This window comes from Melospiza georgiana, chromosome 4 (assembly GCF_028018845.1).
Source record: "Melospiza georgiana isolate bMelGeo1 chromosome 4, bMelGeo1.pri, whole genome shotgun sequence".
In the NCBI taxonomy this organism is placed as follows: Eukaryota; Metazoa; Chordata; class Aves; order Passeriformes; family Passerellidae; genus Melospiza; species Melospiza georgiana.
The window spans coordinates 71527436-71545062 of record NC_080433.1 but is presented as its reverse complement, the minus strand read 5'-3'; the positions used below and the strand labels follow the sequence as shown (position 1 = coordinate 71545062).

The 17627-nt window shown below is 35.5% G+C and overlaps 1 protein-coding gene across 1 annotated transcript in view; it reads left to right on the top strand.

Moving 5' to 3' along the window:
* The window catches only part of PCLO (piccolo presynaptic cytomatrix protein), a 322461-nt gene that overhangs the window by 128833 nt on the left and 176001 nt on the right, over positions 1 to 17627 (top strand). Inside the window, exon 4 of the mRNA XM_058023738.1 lies at positions 13393 to 14613. Coding sequence (XP_057879721.1) covers positions 13393 to 14613 — 1221 coding nt within the window. The remainder of the gene's footprint in view (positions 1 to 13392; positions 14614 to 17627) is intronic.

The following is a 17627-nucleotide window of genomic DNA, read 5'->3' as shown; positions in this document are numbered from 1 at the left end:
TTCAATCAACAATAAGATCTCTTAAGATGGCAAATTTTATGAATCTTGGTAGGTATTTGGGGTATGAATTCACTTCCCAAACATCGCCGTGGAATGTACAGTCAGGTGAATTAGTATTTACACATTTACACTTTTTGGGTTTCTTTTTTTTTTTTTTTTTTTTTTTTTTTTTTTTTTTTTTTTTTTTTTTTTTTTGCTGTTTTCAGCAGATACCGGCATAATATAAATACTTTCAGAGCAATTAAATGTATTTTACACAATTTTCTTTTGCACAATTTCAAATTTATACTACATCATATCTGAAAACATAGCAGTAGAAACTCAAGATTTTTTTGGAAAAAAAGTCTGCTTAGTTGTTTTTGCAGAATAATTAAAATTATTTCATCCAAGTTCCATCTTTGAAGAAAAAATATTCTTTCTGAAGTACTGGGTTTATATTAAATGCAGATGATTGCAGGACATAATTTTAACTGCTTTGATGGACAAGAAATTCACTTCTGCACACTGGAAACTGCTTCCAGTTCTGCCCTTGAAGACAGATGCGAACTTTCCACTTCATTGCCTAGAGTCGTTTTTTAAAAGAGCCCCATAAATGGTTCATTTTACAAGCAGACTGCATATTATTCTGTTGTCAAAAGCTTGGGAATTGATTACATGGACTATAGTACAGATAGGATAATTTCTGATGTGTTTTAGGATGCAATTTGAATTCTCTGGGCCATACATTGCAGTTATGATCTCTGTAATACACTCTTCATGATTTTATATCTGCAGCTCTCCATAACCCACTTTGACAAAGGCTCTTGCTTTCTGAGGTTATTTAAAATTTCTATCAACTTATAGTATAATTGGGGTTATTTTTTGTTTTTACTCAGGCAGATGCATATTTTACTAAAAGTTTGGTTTTGGTTTGTTTGGGTTTTTTTATTGGCTTACATGATATATACAATTAAAAAATAGAATATAAATGCAAATTCTTAATTTAAGCTCTATAGTGTAATAAAACCATGAGTAAGTTTCTATTCCAAAGAAATATTTCTTTAGAAGAAAAAAAACCCAAATAATATCCTGGTTTTATAAATTGTGAACTAAAATAAGAGTGAAGTAGCTAAATTTTTCAGGTAGCACAAAAACAAGAACTAAATAAATTATTTTGAACCGTTTTAAAAAAAGGCTGTTGTAGTTGTTTGCTTTGTTTTGGCTTTTGGCTTTGGGTTGTTTTGGTTTTTTTTGTCTGGTTGGCTTGAGGTGGTTTGGTTGGTTATTTGTTGGTTTGGTTTTCTTCAGTCTTTTTGGGTTTTTTTTTTGGTGGAAATTGTGATAATTTTAGGAAAATAAGGAGATTTAGAGATCACCAACAAATTCCATCCCACTGTTTTGTTTTGGGATTTATTTCTTTTTTTGTAAAATGCTATTTCATTGATTTAAGACCATTCCTTATAAGAGTATCCTGAGGTAAGTGGAGAACTTGTAAGCAGCAGAAAGCTGCAGGTCTGTCTCTGAAGAGGAATAAAAGAGCAATAAAATTGGTTGTAACATTTTTGCTGAGGATTGCAACTCAGAAAAGTGGAGGCTGCCTGGGTGAGCTCCTTACTTCACTTTAATCATCAGGATCCCATTGACCATGTGAGGGATTTCGTAGCCCAGACAACCAAGATAAGCAGAAAGTTTTGGGGTTTGGGGCTGGTTTTTTGGGAGTTTTTTTCATTTTGTGATTTTTGGGTTTTTTTACTTTTCACTTTTCATCAAACCACTGAGAGCTATTGACTTCTCTGTCATTTTTATCTCCAGATGTTTCTCCTTGACTTATAAGAGAACATACAATTAAATTAATTAGAAGCTGACATTAGTATCACTTATCCTGGAAGACTGAGGATTAGATCATGTTATTTATGATATAAACAGGTTCTTTAAAGGGGTTTCAAGGATTGGGCAAAGGCTTCAAATTTAATTAAGACTTGAAAATTGACTTTTAATGAGAAAATAAGATAAGCCTATTTTGAATAACAGTAACACATTTGAAAACATAAAACTTCAAATGAATGTTGTTCTTATTTGTTTGTTTGTTGTTTATGTTAAGGGTTATTTTTTGCCATTTTGAGTTTTTTAATAAAGGATGAAAATATAGACTTCAATCCAAGGTTTGGAGAATTAAAAATTTTGTTTGTTTTTATGACAGATGTTAATACTTTGGGTTTAGAAGAAAGAGAACTGTGTGCTTCCAAAATGACAGACTAAAAACAGCAGTTAGCTTTAGAACTCAATAACTCTTTCTATTAAAAGTATTTCAACATATTTCTAAAACTCTTCAAGAATTTTCAATTTATCAAAAAGTTTTACTAAAGACACTTGAGCATCAAATACCCTTTTAAAACATGGTTGGTTCAAGACAGACCATGCTTTCAAGATAAAAGTTAAGCTCCATACAGGTTCTGCTGTCATTATAAGAATGATATAAATATTAACTCCAAGAATAAGGTTTGTCAAATGTGAAATAAGGTACAAAACTATTAAGTATGACTACATGAGGTATAGTAGTAATAATAATAATTATAATAATAACAATAATAAGAATAGAAAAAATTAAAATGGCAAATGTGTTATTTCACAGTAGAGCCATATTTATTATATTTTTAGCATTATTGTTGTAGAGTGTTAGGCAGTTTAAACCACAAGCTATTTTCATGACAAAGTAACTGTGCTGCTTTTTGCCAAAAGAGACTGTGAGTATCACTCCCGTTTACAGTTCAGCTCCATGGTGTGGGAGGGTGCTGAGCTTGCACCACATGCATCTTGGTCTTGCATGGCTCCTTTTACAGGTTATATTTTTAATGTTTTAATGATATTCTTTAAATCATAAGTATAATTAAAATTCATATCTTCTTTAGCTTTTGGTTTTGTATTTATATGCCGTCTAAGAGCCAACATGTGAAAAATTAAATGGATAGAGAAATTATTGGAAGAATAATCTTTGAAGCTAGAGAAGTTCCCCCTATAAATTTGGTTATCTTTCTAAGAAATGCTGAAATGTTGAGAATAGAGAGCTCTTTGTGAAACTAGAAGGATTTTGGCGTTAAAGAATCAAATCTGTTAAAAATAATGGCCCCTTCTGGACACTAAACTCTATGTATAAAAGTTTGTTTGGCTTCCTGAGTTCTTCTGTATGTGTGTGGATGTCTATCTATGTATCATTCATGCAAATATAATTGAACAGTTATGGATTTGCCCTTTCCCTGAAATATTTTTGAAGATGTATGGAGGGATCCTCTGTCTTATGAAGGAGAAATTCTGAATCTGCTAAACAATATAAGTAATTGTGTAATAAGTATTAGACCTGAGGTGAGTAGTTGATTTGAGAGGATTTTTTTTCCTTCTGAAGACAGCAACAAGAAGTGAAAATGCAACTAAGGAATGCTAGGAGATAATTTTGGAAGCACTTAATTTTTTGTAGGGTTTTTTTTTTTCCCCACTCTACAGTACAGTGTGTATTTTGAGATATGAGAAAAATTTATTTTTAGAAGGTGAAAACAAATAATTTTCAAGCATAATGTGTCTATTACTTGAATGCAAGTCCATTGGGAAATGGAGTACTCCTACTATCATTGAATATTTTGGGGCTTTTCTCTTACTTCTAAGGAGTCATGACAGATTTATTGACACTAATGAGACAGAAAAATAAAGCCCCAGATTTCACAGGTTTTGTGTTTCAGGTTTTTGTTTTGTTTTGTGGTTTGTTTTGGTTTGTTTGTTTGTTTATTTTTGTTGGTTTTTTCTAGCAGTTAAGAACTGTACTTTCCTTTTATATTTAATATTTATATTGAGAGTTAGCAGTACTTTTGTTTTGGGCAGTTTTACATTGATTTAGATTATTTGGTATTTTCTTTGCATAATTTATCGTGTCTCTTGAAAGTAAACTTGAGCTTATTATGTGTGATTGCTGGAGTATATAGGATTTATTTGCACATTAAACACCAAGAAAACATCTGCTTTGAGTCATATTCTAGCATCACAGTATGTTCTACTTTTAAACAGATTGCACTCATATTTCTTTACAAAATACTAAGAATTTTTAATGAATATTGGTTTGAAGTTTCCCAAAAAAAGTATTTTATTCTTAATTCTTCTTGTACATATTTTCCAAACAGCATGCTCACATTTTCGAGCTACAATTTTTGACAGGATTTTCCCGCTGACTAAAGGGCACATTCCATTTTTTGACAATTTTTCCAATATTTTCTTTATGTGGTGGCACAAAGGAAAAATTGTAGGCAGGAAAGTGCAAGGTCAAAACAATGAGTGGAACACACAGAAAAGATTATTGTCGCTTAAAACGTGTCACCACAGTCTCCCTGAGAGCTGATCAGCAGCAGCCTCAAAAGAGGATGAAGCCAAGAGACTAAAAAGCTTGTGTTTCTCCCTTTTGCACCTGCACCTCATCCCTCCTCTTGCCTCTCCCCAGACTTTGCACTGCGTTGCCTCAGGGCTTGGGAATTTGCCTCTTATCAGTAAAAATGGTCACACCTGCTGATAAGGTGACATTCTGCTCCTTGTGTTGCCAAAGCAGGCAGTGGCTTTGTGGTGCTCTGCCATCCCTGCACACTGCCCGTGGCAGGGAGGGCAGTTGGGTTTTCACCTCCTCATTTTGGGTGTTCAGGAGAGATTTCCATTGGGAAGAGCTGCAGAAGCTGCTGGAAGGCCTGTGTGCTTCTCAGCACGTACCATACCACACAAAGCCATGGTCATTCTGCACAGGTGTCACATCCATTTCCTTTGTTTATTTCTTTTATCTCTTTACTGCCATGGCAGCTGCCAGCAGATTGGAAAATCAATTACATGCAAACTTCTTCCTGTATCTGTAGCTAATAATTAATATAATTTTCCAAAGCCAGGTAAGGGACTTTCCTTCCCTTTCTGCTGGACCTGTGTTCTCTTCATTGAGAATAGAGTGTTGCCTTGACTATGAATTATCCCCCATTTTTTGGTAAACTCGTTTCTTTGCCTGTCCCCCTAATTTTTCAGGCACCTAAAGGATTCAGATATCTTTCACATGACATTGAAAGCAAGCATTATATGCAAACCATTGCTAATAAACTGAAATTATAAAGCCAGGTAAAATAAAAATAACTGATAAAACAGATATGTACACTGTGATTCTGATTTAAAAGATTCAAACAGAAGAGACAAACTGAAAAGTGGAAAAGAGTTAGTGGAACTGTCTTCAGGTATTTAGTGATTTCAAATATCAGACCATTTATTTAAATATCAGATTACAGATTTAGGTCTTTTCTTCAGGCTACTATTTTGGGAAAGGTTTATCCTTGGACTTTAGTGTAGGCTCTGAACAAATCTCACATTCAGTCCTTGAGGTGAGGTCTATGTGCAGCACAGCTTGCTGCAGGCTCTCTCCCTAGTCAGGAATAGATACAATAGTCAGGCCACCAACACTGTTCATATCAGGAGAGAAGGTCCCACAGCCTGGTGAGTGAATCTCAGTGGCTGGGGTCATAAATTTAGGTCCTCAGTTAAGTATTTATAATGTAGTTTAGATGAGACTGGATGGAGCTAGGACTAAAAAACAAAAATTTAAAAAAATCAGCTTTTTTTCTTTAGGTATTTACATCTCAGTTGATAGCATTTCACATGAAGCATACAGATTCTTCATTAAAAATTAATGCATTATTAGGTAAAATGGGGACAAAAGACACACATTTCAATCTTTCTTAGCAGAGAATTTTGGTTTTTCAAAGCATATTTTTGGGGTGAACTGCATTGTTATTTTTAGGATTATCTTATTTGCAAGAGCAAACAAAATACAAAATGGCTTTTAAGAGCAATGATGTATGTCAGTTGTCTCTGTATTTCTATTGGGGATGACCAAAATAAAAAGTTCTTACAAAGAATGGTTAAGGTATATGTATATATATGATCCATTAAGGTTCAAGTAGAAAGATTGCTTTTTCAGCTTATAACTAAATACATATTGTGAGATATAATAAAAAATAACAGTTCTCCTTTTTGCTATGGAACTTAGTTCCATAGCTAAGATCTGGGTTTTGAACAGAAACAATTTTCTCTATACTGTCTGTAAAAGGACAGCATTGAACACAGAATTGAATAGACCACAGAATCTTCAGGGGATGGTGTTGTTTGTTGTTTTAGTGCCATCTGTGACACTGGACATTTTGTCAGTTCAGAACACATAATAGTTATGGTGGGATGGGAATACTCACGTATTCTGCTGACCAGTTTGTGGGAAATTGTGATTCAGCTGCTAGGAGGCACAGAAAGCATTTATTCTTTGGGACTGTTGTAATAAAGGGTACAAAGGAGCGCAGTGAGGCTTCTCAAAATCTACATATGGCCGAGAAGGATTGCAATAGCCTAACATTTTTAAAGCTCTGACTAAACTGGTTTATAAAATAACTATGTAATAAAACTGTATTTTTACCTTAAAATTATGACTTCAGACACTAACACAACCTTGGATTTCTTTATCCATAGAGTCTACAGAAATCTTTAGGCACTACCATTCTATCAAAGCCAGTTAAGAATAGCATTAATAGAGGTCACATGCTGCTATTCACTCATGCACAACTGTGTGGTCATTTGATATGCATGCAAACAAACAGAAATTTTTTTAGCTGTCTAATTGGGAAAGAGAATGTTGCTGCAACAATTTTTACCTGACTCTGGTTGTCAGATATACACTGAAATATGTTTATTAATGTAAGTGTTATCTTCTTATCCCGCCAGTAAATTCTCAGTCTGCAGTGGCTTTTGTGAGTGAAATGAGAAACCAAAAATAATACAAAAGCCCCTCTGAGATGGACTTTGCAGATTAGAAGACTGCTTAATAAGACAACTGTATAGTCATTGACATGTAAGGAGAGAAAGTTGATTTTCATGTGTACTTCATGTGTAGAAGTCAGTATTCAAAAATATCTTAAATGTTTTATAAACAAAAGGTTGTCCTTTGAATGATGCCCATATCCATATTTTTTTTTTATTTTTTTCCTTCACTGGGGTCGTTTTTGCCACACTAACAGAAGTGGTCACCAGGAGTACTTAAGTGCTCAATGGGAATTTCTCTGTGTAAAACTGAGGAGGAAGGATCATGCCTTTGTTTTGGGCAACAGCAACCCTACAGCCTGCCAATACAGATGCAGGAGGGCTTTTAGCGATCTTGTTATAATGATGCATGAAAAAAGCAACAAACATATCACAGTGCAGTTAGATGCAGAGTAAAAACAATTACAGTGATGCTGGCCCCTCCTCAATAGAAAAGTTATTTTTCCACAGTTTTGGTTTGTTTGCATCAGTAATGGTGTATATACACCAGGGATAAATTTTAGTGCATTCGCAGCATAATTCTAAGCCTCTAAGGGATTTCAGCAAAATAACTAAGGGAAATTAAAGTATACACAGACACTATACACACAAAAATCCCATTATGTATTAAATTTAATGGCTAAAATAAAAATTCCCATACAACAGAGCAGTTGCTGTAAAAACACAAAACTTGAGCTTTTTCTGAAGGTGCTGAGATATATCTTGAAGTAAGCTAAGGGTACACACTTTTCAGAATTGTCATCACTTGAAGAAGTAGGTCATCTTTGTGTTGTCATACTCTGTATCTCATCTGTACATAATGAAGTGAAATATTCAGCAGTCCCAACCCTATTGAATTAAGGAGAAGATAATTCCTAACACATGGGAAACACCAATTCCTGTCTACTTTTCTGATCTGCTGCAGTATTTAAAACTTTATCACTTGGTGTGGAAGAAGAAGAGATCATTGAAAATAACAATTAGTAACAATAATACAAGCTGAGATAACTTAGACTTCCTCAATCACATACTGAAACTCTCTGTTTGAGGAAAAGATAAAAGATGGTATTTTGTTTTCAATTGTTCAGAAAACAATTTCATCTTGGTTGCAACTTTAGCAAATAAGAAAAAAATTCTTAAACTGAAAAGGCAATCCCTTATTCGTCCTGTTGAGAAAATTCTTTATTCTGCGGGGATTTTTTTTTGTTTTGTTTTGTTTTGTTTTTATTGTGTGATGCTTTAAATTCATCTGAATCAGTTTTTGGGGTGTTCCATGATCTCTCTTTAGTGGCTAGAAGATACCTTGATGCTTAAAGTCGACTGAATTTTGTGAATCTATTTAATGCTAATGATGTAATACATTCTTCTTATGATTACTATTACAGAAATACAGTTGTTAAAACTGGTAAGATTCCATGAATCATTGAGTGATTTTGCTGGCAATCACATCACATATTGAAATTAAATGTGTTTCTCTGTACCACACTCCTATTGTATTCTACTCCAAACTCCAAATCAGTACTGGCAAGGAAGGTGTTATAATTTTAAAGCTAAATTTGTCTGTGGACCATTAATATCCATTTGGTTTGCAGCCAATATACCTTTTCTGCCATATAAGTCATATTTGTGAGATTCATTTCCCTAGGTTAAATTAGCCACATTTTTCTAACCTCTTCTCCAAAAATCAACCATCTGACTAAGCATTTGTTTGCACATCATTTCTCCACTTGAGGTGGAATCCAAAAATAAGTTTAAGTTCCTAAGTGACATTTTAGACAAAATTGATGTTTAAATTCAGGAGAATGAGCCTGGAAAACTGCCTGTGACCTCCACAGACACTATATCTATGATAACCTATCTGCATTTTTTCTGATTCTGGATGCCATAGAGGCTTCACTGTGGACCCTGTCTCTGCCAAACTGGCTTCATTTAGACAGTGCCTAACACTATTTAGATAGAGAAAATGTGGGATTTTAGTATTTTATTTTTGTGGGTTTTTTTTCTGCCAGATCTACAGTCTTTGTGGTCATGCTCTGAATATTTATGTTTCTCTATCAATCTATGTGGCATAGGTGGTAACTTTTTATATGTAGATCTAGCAATTTGAATATTTCTTCTAGAGGTAGGAGATCTAAGTCCTCAGTTTGTGTGGGATTTGAATTTGTAGATCACACACCCCAAAGAACTGCTGAGGCCAGCATTCCCTTTCTAGATGGGAATGTAGCCTTCCCTCTGCATTTTGGTCAGGCAATGTCTACCACAGGCAGAGCAAACACAGCAAGGAGGATGCACAGGCTTGAGGAGTACAGAGCAATTTGTGGATGAACACACACAGCAGGTAGATACCAATGAAGAGTTGTTAATATTAACATATTCACCACCTCAGCGAGCCCTTTTGATAGTGTCTGCTGGCCAGAGAGTCATCAGTCAGGTCAGACAGCAGCAACTTCACCTCCTTGGAACATATCAGCCAACCTTTGTGCTTGCTGGGTTGTTACCATCCATTTCTCTGTATCTTCCTTTTGGCTTTGTACCTCTTCATGTCAGTGTATTTCTTCCTGAATTTTTCTTCCTGTGACACTATGTGGCTTTAGTCTTTTTTTTTTTTTTTTTTTTTTTTTTTTTTTTTTTTTTTTTTTTTTTTTAAGTTTTATTGCCTGGTTTTCTCTAAAATACCATCTCAGCAGCATTTTTCTCAATAAAACTGAGATGAGGATTCTCAGCTGTGCTGTACCAGCCTAGGCCTTGAATCAGACACCTGAAAGTCTGAGCTGAGCCTTTTAAGGGTTCCTTCACTCCTTTAGTTTGCAGGAGGGGCCATTCTGTAACAAGCAGGGCAGAGCTCTTGCTTGATGACTGAAAAAGAGACATTGACAATGAATGTTAGACGTGTGCCCTTTTCATAATGGCATTTGTTTATTACAAAACCGTGTGAGGAGAGCATTGAGACAATGCTATTTTGCTCTGCTCAGCAATATTGGGTTGTAAGGGTTGCTGAAACCAGGGAGAGCTGTGGATTCAGGGTATTAAAGCTCTTGTATCACTTTAGTGCCAATCATAATGTCTATGGCCAATTCAGGGACCAAAGGGTGTGAAGAATTCTGTAAGGAACTAAGAAGATTTATCTAGTGAAGACTGCTAAAAGAAGATGATGTCCATTTCCCAACTCCTAATAAATTTGGGTTGACAGGCTAACTGAAGAGGTAGCCTTAGGGAAAATCTTGCATTAAGGGCATGGGGTTAACTGAGGAAAAGACAAGTCTAAGACTGAGGCATATGACTTCATGGTACAAAATTTGATTTTACAGAGAACCGTTCTGACAGAGAATCAGGAGCTAGAGGCCTGGTGCTATAAGATGATTTTTGTACATTCTTTTGTGACCAAATATCTGCATAGCAATGAAAAACCATTATATGAAACACATAGCTTTGGGAGTAGTATGTGCAGTGCTTATACAGCAGCACTAAAAAACAAAGTGGTAAATAGATGCAGATATAGAAGAAGTCCAAGAGGACAATGGCAAGCTTCATTAAATCACTGGATATCTGGACAATTCCAGGTTATTTCCCTGCTATCACATTCACCATTATGGCAGAGAGGCAAGTCTGGGAGTTCCATCTTTTGATAAAATTGAGTGCATTTTACCAATCTGCTAATCATCAAATTCCTTTTTTCATGTTAATTGTCATTATTTTCCTTTTTAAGAGTTCTACCATGTGCTCAGCACAAAGCATAGCCCTTGAGTTGCAGAAATTTACTCCAGGGAAAAGACAGTAAATAGAGACAGCAAGCAGTGGAAACAGTGACTGGGTAACTAAATACTAAATACTGTTACTAAAGTTGCTGAAGTTGTTATAGGCATCCAGAGAATGGAGTCTGTGAAGGATTTAAATGAGGGAAAGGGAAGTGATGATGAATCTGAGAAGGAGCAAGTGTATGGGCAGTGAGTAGCTGGGAGGTACGAGATGGAATCTGCACCAACAGCAGAGATAGGAGAGCCAAGTGTAGATGTACTCCAAATGTAGATTGAAAAGAAACAAACATAGAGGCCCTAGAAACTGGATATAAAGAAATAAATAAAAAAAAATAGGTCGAACAAATGGCACTGCAAAAAGAACATGTGAATTTAAAGCATAAATTATCATGTTCATAGAGAATATCTGTATACCAGCAATTTTTTAAACTATGGATTATTTCATGGCAGAAACCACTTCATTATGTTTTTTATGTAATTAAAGATGGCTAAGGCTAGATTCTGAAAAGCTTTATACATTCAAGTACTGTCTTATTCTCATGCCCTGTGCTGACTGAAGCTATATTAGCACAAATAATAATGGCATTATTTCTGCTTACATTGGGAAAGGAGCATTTTTCAGACTGAATGGATAAAGCAAAATCTACCCCCTTTTTGTGGGTTTAAAATCTTTTCAGCCCTCCAATAAATTGAAAAAAAAAAACCTACGATAATTATTTTGCCAACTTTTTTATATTGATCCTCACAAACTTTATGAGAAAACAATCAAAGCTAATATGAAATCAGATCTGTTTTTCAGTAGTCTTTTTATGCTACATCTTATCTAGCATTTTTGTCCATTTCAGACTTCTAATAATAATTAAATTATTTTCTGTGGGGCAGATTTGTTTCTTGGAGCATTGCTTCTATTTTAAATTTATAAAATACAGTACACAACATATGAATGGCTTCCAATACAGTTTTATAGGAAAAGAGAGGAAACTGTGCTAAGAATTCCAGATAAACCCATAAAAAATAAATATTTGCAAGAAAAAGGAGTTATATTTTGCACATTCATTTAAAAAAATAAATTGTATTTCTTAATTAGTGCTTCCCCAACAAATGATGTGTGGTTGGAATGCTTTAACTCCCAAGGAGGAGAATAATGGATACTGAAGGATCATGTTTAAATGCTTTTTTCAACAGAAAATAATTTAAACCTTAATTATAATTAATAGTCTGATTTAGAGCCACATTCAGCTTGGATTTGCAAAGGATATAGTAAGTGTTAGGGGAGATTACTGCTTCAGCTGATAAACTGCATTTATTGGGACAATATTATTGGGTACTATTATTAAATGTTTTTGTGTCAATTACTAGGATGCTCACTAGTTTGGTGATTTCTATAAAAGTAGAATAATAAATACACAAGATAACTTTTTGGTGACCTGAATGAAATGCATATATTCTTGCTTTGCTTGTGCCTTAACCAAAATTTTAAATAGCCTCTCCTTAGTTGCATTTCCATAAAACTAGCCCATTTGAGCTGTTCTTACTTAAGATTTTTGTCATGTCATCTGTGTTTCTTGTAATTTATATATCACTTTTATAAAAATTGCTGATCAGCTATTTTTAAATGTAGATTTTATTGCACATTATACACCACTTGTCCACCAGTGAAGCTCATATTGCACTAGTGAAGTAAACCTTCATTAGCTATTCTAGTACCTAGAAGAGACTGTTTTTCTTTCCTTTCGGTGCCTTTCTGTGCTTAAAATTTTCTTTTGCTATTTTAAAGGAACTATGAACTAAATCCCACTGGAAACAGTGTGATTACTCCTCTCATGTAGTAGCTAGGCAACTGGCTAGGCACAGATAGAAGAACTTGTCCTTTTTCTGATTTTTGGGAAGAAAAGTATAAGGAGCCAGTGTGCAGCAGGGATTTAGCAGTAAAGTGAGCAGAGAGGTGATCTTCCTGTTGAGTTACAGCCATAATGAATTTATACAGATACCTGTACAAAGCCTCAAGAGAGGATTTCCTGAGTGAAACACAGCCATGAGTGCCAGTTTGTTCCCTTTTTCTCAGGCTAGCAAAAATATAGGGAGCTAACGATAGATTATAGAGGCTTTAGAAAGAAATATATGTTAGAAATATGTCAGCAAACTGCACATATAGGTCATCAATGCTTTGGAAAAATGTTGTTGCTGTTAGTTTTCACAGTGCCTTTTTTATATTTGTTCATCTTGGCTCTCTGGAACCTGATATGCTCCATTTCTGGAATGGTGCTATGGAGCTTCCTGCAAGAGCAGGAAAGAAAATAAAAAACTTACCAGGATGTGACGGTGTTCACAGGGGTCTCAGGTTGAGGGAAGAGACAAGGATGTGACTCCATGTTTTAGAAGGCTGATTATTTTATTATATATATTGCGTTAAAACTATACTAAAAGAATAGAAGAAAGGATTTCATCAGAAGGCTAGCTAAGAATAGAATAGCAAAGAATGATAACAAAGGCTTGTGTCTTGGACTCTCTGTCTGAGCCAGCTGGGCTGTGATTGGCCATTAATTAGAAACAACCACATGAGACCAATCACAGATGCACCTGTTGCATTCCACAGCAGCAGATAATCAATGTTTACATTTTGTTCCTGGGGCCTCTCAGCTTCTCAGAAGGAAAAATCCTATGGAAAGGATTTTCCACAAAAGATGTCTGCGACACCAGGATACATAGCATTCAGATGGAAAGAATTTCACTGTATCAGCTGAAAACACTGTATGATTTTATTGTTGCTTTTTCAAATAAGTAACTTCATATGTTTGTTGTGTCACAGGTACAGGAATGGCTGTGCTTAAACTGCCAGACCCAAAGGGCAATGTCAGGACAACTTGGAGATATGGGCAAGGTGCCACTTCTGAAAACAGGCCCTTCGCAACCAACATCCAAACCAGCTGCTTCTCCTCAGAAACGTCCTGTGCCTGCTGTCTCCCATTCCCCTCAGAAGAGTTCCACACCTCCCACTCCAGCAGCAGCAAAGCCAAAAGAAGAACCAGGCACTCAGAAGGAAGCTCCGAAACTTCAGCAGGGGAGATTGGAAAAAACATTGTCAGCTGATAAAATCCAGCAAGGAATTCAAAAGGAAGATGGAAAACCTAAACCGGGAAAACTTGTCAAGACACCCTCAGCTGATAAAATCCAGCTTGCTTCTCAGAAGGAGGACCCAAGGATTCAGCAAACAAAATTGACAAAGACAGCCTCCTATGACAGAGTTTTGCAGGATGTTCAGAAGGAGGATGAAAAGCTCCAAGAAGCAAAGCTGGCAAAAACATCCTCAGCTGACAAAATTTTGCAGAGAGTTCAAAAGGAAGACATAAAACTCCAAGAGGCAAAATTGGCAAAGGTACCCTCAGCTGACAAAATTTTACAGGGAATTCAGAAAGAAGACCCAAAACTCCAACAGATGAAAATGGCAAAGGCACTGTCAGCTGACAAAATCCAACCTGCAGCTCAGAGGGAAGATACGAAACTTCAGGAGGTAAAATTGCCAAAGGCAGCTTCAGTTGATAAAATCCAACATGGAATTCAGAAAGATATAAAACTTCAACATGAAAAACTTAAGAAAACTTCATCGGTGGATAAAATCCAAGAGGAAGGTCAAAAAGAAGAAACAAAACTTCAGCGAGGGAAACTCTCTAAGACACCTTCAGCAGATAAAATTCCTGCAGCAACAACTGCAGACCAAAAGATACCCCTAAGCACATTGGAAGAAGATAAAGAAACTGTGCTCCCAGAAAAGAGCACACCACATCCAGAAGACAAAAAGGCAGAAATTACAACTGAGATTAAAGACCATGTTGCTGAAGAGAAAGCAGAAGTTGAAGCGCCTTATAAGGGAATGCAGGCTAAGGAGCAAGAAGATGTTAAGAAGGAGGATTTGACAACTGGGATTTCAGAAGAGGTTTTGAAAGCTGAAAAAGCCCAGGAAGCAGAAATTCCTGTTCAAACAGCACCTTTGCCAGGAGCTGACCACGTGGAAGCAGTGCGAGAAAAAATAGTAAGTATTTTTCTGCCTCCCACTTCCTTCTCTCCACCTTAGAATCCAGACCCTCTCCTTCCTGTTCTACTGTCATTCTTCTTACAAAATTATTCTAAATTAGAAAATCAATGACTTCCATCTAGTGAAAGGTTCACTAGTTAGTCTTATGCTCTACATGCACATTTCAAGGTACTTGTCTGTTTTTAAGTCTCAAGCAGTTAAGCATTTGAAACTAAGGCAAAAAAAATTATTGTTCAATAATTTTTCCAATATTACAGATTTATTTACCTTGATCTCTTGACTCTTCAGACCTCAAAGATTAACTGTTGAAACTGGAGTGTTTTCACAGTTCTCAATCCCAAAAGGGAATAATCTGAGAGAGTAACGTGTACAGTGCTTTGCAATAACAAAATATAATATAAATTTTAGGAATACTTTGTGATGCCTGAACATGGTACATGGAAGTATGCAATCTTTACATCTTTTTACTATTTAACTGATTTATCTCATGGACAAGTACATTCAGGTAGGGTATTTGTGGGCTCTCAAGTCAGAGGAATGGGTGAGTTTGTGATAGCATGTACTAGAGGTCAAGTCACTTTATCAGCTGAAGAGAATAGCCTGCGCAATTTGTTGAGAAATGAAAAGTTGAGGGGTTTTGTATTAACACTGCAAATTAGGTGCAGTGATTATTATGTTATGAAAGTAGTATGTTATGAGGGTATATTGTAAACTCAGGGTAACCCCGACAAAGGGAACAAATGATACATCTGACTCCATTGATATCAGAAGGCAAATTAATTACTTTATTATACTATATTATTCTATACTACATTACAATACATCTAAACTGAAACTGCACAAGCACTCAACTCCACAAAATCTGGTGATTGTCCCCTGACAGTCCCAACACACACACACAAGGATGCAATTGGTCACCTCGGCTAAATAATTTCCAGAACACCTCCCACATGAGCACAACAAGAGGAGCAGCAAATGAGATAAGAATTGGTTCTTCTTTCTCTGAGGTTCCTCACTGTGATTCCCATAAAATATCCTTGGGAAGTTGTGCCTTTCTTTTCTCTGTGAAGAGAAATGTTGCCACAAGGGTAGGAGTAGGCTTAGGGAAAGTATTTAACCTTTGCAAGAATTATGTTTTCAAATAATCCTAGTCAAAAAGGTGAAGGATTTGGTTGATTTTGTTTTATGTATTTCCTGGTGGTAATTAAGATATCTGGACCGAAAAATATTCCAGTTCAGAAATTTTGCTTTGGAAAATACTATTTTCATGAACGAAGTCTCCTGCCTGAAATAAACCTCCTATTACACGTTATGTTTACTGCTCTTGATCATATCAAGAGTTATGGTGCATGATCATACTGAGGGAATCTCTGAATTATGCTTAGAGTAACATAGCCAGAAATCCTACCTTTTGGATCAAACAAAAAGGAGATCTGGGAAAATCCTATTTCAAATTGTTCAGCATTAAAAATAGAGAAGGTTTCTCACCTACATTGTGCTTAGTAAAATTAACTCTGATTTATTTTTAATTTTTCTTTATTGAAGTACTTCAGTGTTGTCTGTGCTGTTCATCAAACATTGCCAGGCACAGCTCTTCCTAAGAGAGGGTGTGATAAAAGTGGAAGAGGTGATGTCAATTTAGATATCACACATTGCTTCCATTTTACTAGGTAAAAGACAACATGTACACATTGAAGAATATAATTTATGTGTATTTCAGAGCAGAATCATATGGAGGATTTCAGCTAGGTATATTTTTAATTAGGGATGCAAGGGAAAAGCTTTTGTGCACTTGACAAACTACTGTCATTTTATATTCAATTCTGTGCAAATGGTAGTTACTAACTCTTCTAGCTTTCCAATACTGGATAAGCACTTTTTGCTATCCTGTTTTTCACTTAAAAAAAAAAAAAAAAAAAAGGCAGCAATAAGTCCCTGAAGCCATGAAAAGGCTAAAGTTCTGATTCAGTACAAAAAAAAATTAATCCATGGGAAATCATAGAATCATAGAATGGTTTGTATTGGAAAGGACCTTAAAGTTCATCTCATTGCAACCCCTCTGCCATCAGCAGGGAGATCCTCCACTAGACCTGGTGGCTCAAAGCCCCATCCAGCCTGGCCTTGTGCACTTCCCTGGATGGGACATCCATCCACATCTTCTCTGGGCTACCTGTGCCAGTGATTCAACAAATTCATAATAAAGAATTCCTTCTTAATAGCTAATCTAAATTTTCCCTCAGTGAGTGTGAAGCCATTTTGCCTCATCCTGTCCATGCTTTTGTAAATATTCTCACTCTATCCTTTTTGTAGGCTCTGTTCAGGTTCAGGACAAATCACAGATACCAATTGAATTTAGAGCTCTGGTATCCTTAAAAAAAAAGGGACTTCAATATTGAAACATTTTAAAATGTCCGAGTCTCAAAGTGTGATTTAAGGAATTATAAAACCTTTTTTTTTCCTTCAAAGCATTTTTTCAGTGATATTTTCAAATATCTACAAACTGTTTTTAAAGAATAAACTGACTGTTCATGTTTTACAGAAACTGACTTTCCCTGAGAAACTGTCTTGTAATATTGACTATTGACATAGAAATAGCAGTTTGCTGTTCTAACAAGGAGGTTTAAAACATGCAGTTTGTCAGTAGCTCATTCTTGTAACTCCCAAATTTATACAGAGGTAGTTCAGCATATCTGTATTAACCATTTCCATTTTGTCAATTGGCATACATTTGCAATGTATTCAATATAAATATATATGTATCCTTATTACAACCCTCCTATGATTACTGAGGAATGATCACGTGCTTCGGTTGAGTAATTGGATAAATATTAATATTTTGTTGATTGGCATCATTATTCTAACACATGCCACAAAACACAGCCCAGAGAGATAGAAAAAAGGAAGGTAAAGTTGTCTGTAAGCAATTTTTCTGGATACAAATAAAATGTTTCCTTTTGAAAATATAAAATTGAAATGCATATTACGGAGCTCAGTCAACCATTTTTATTTTC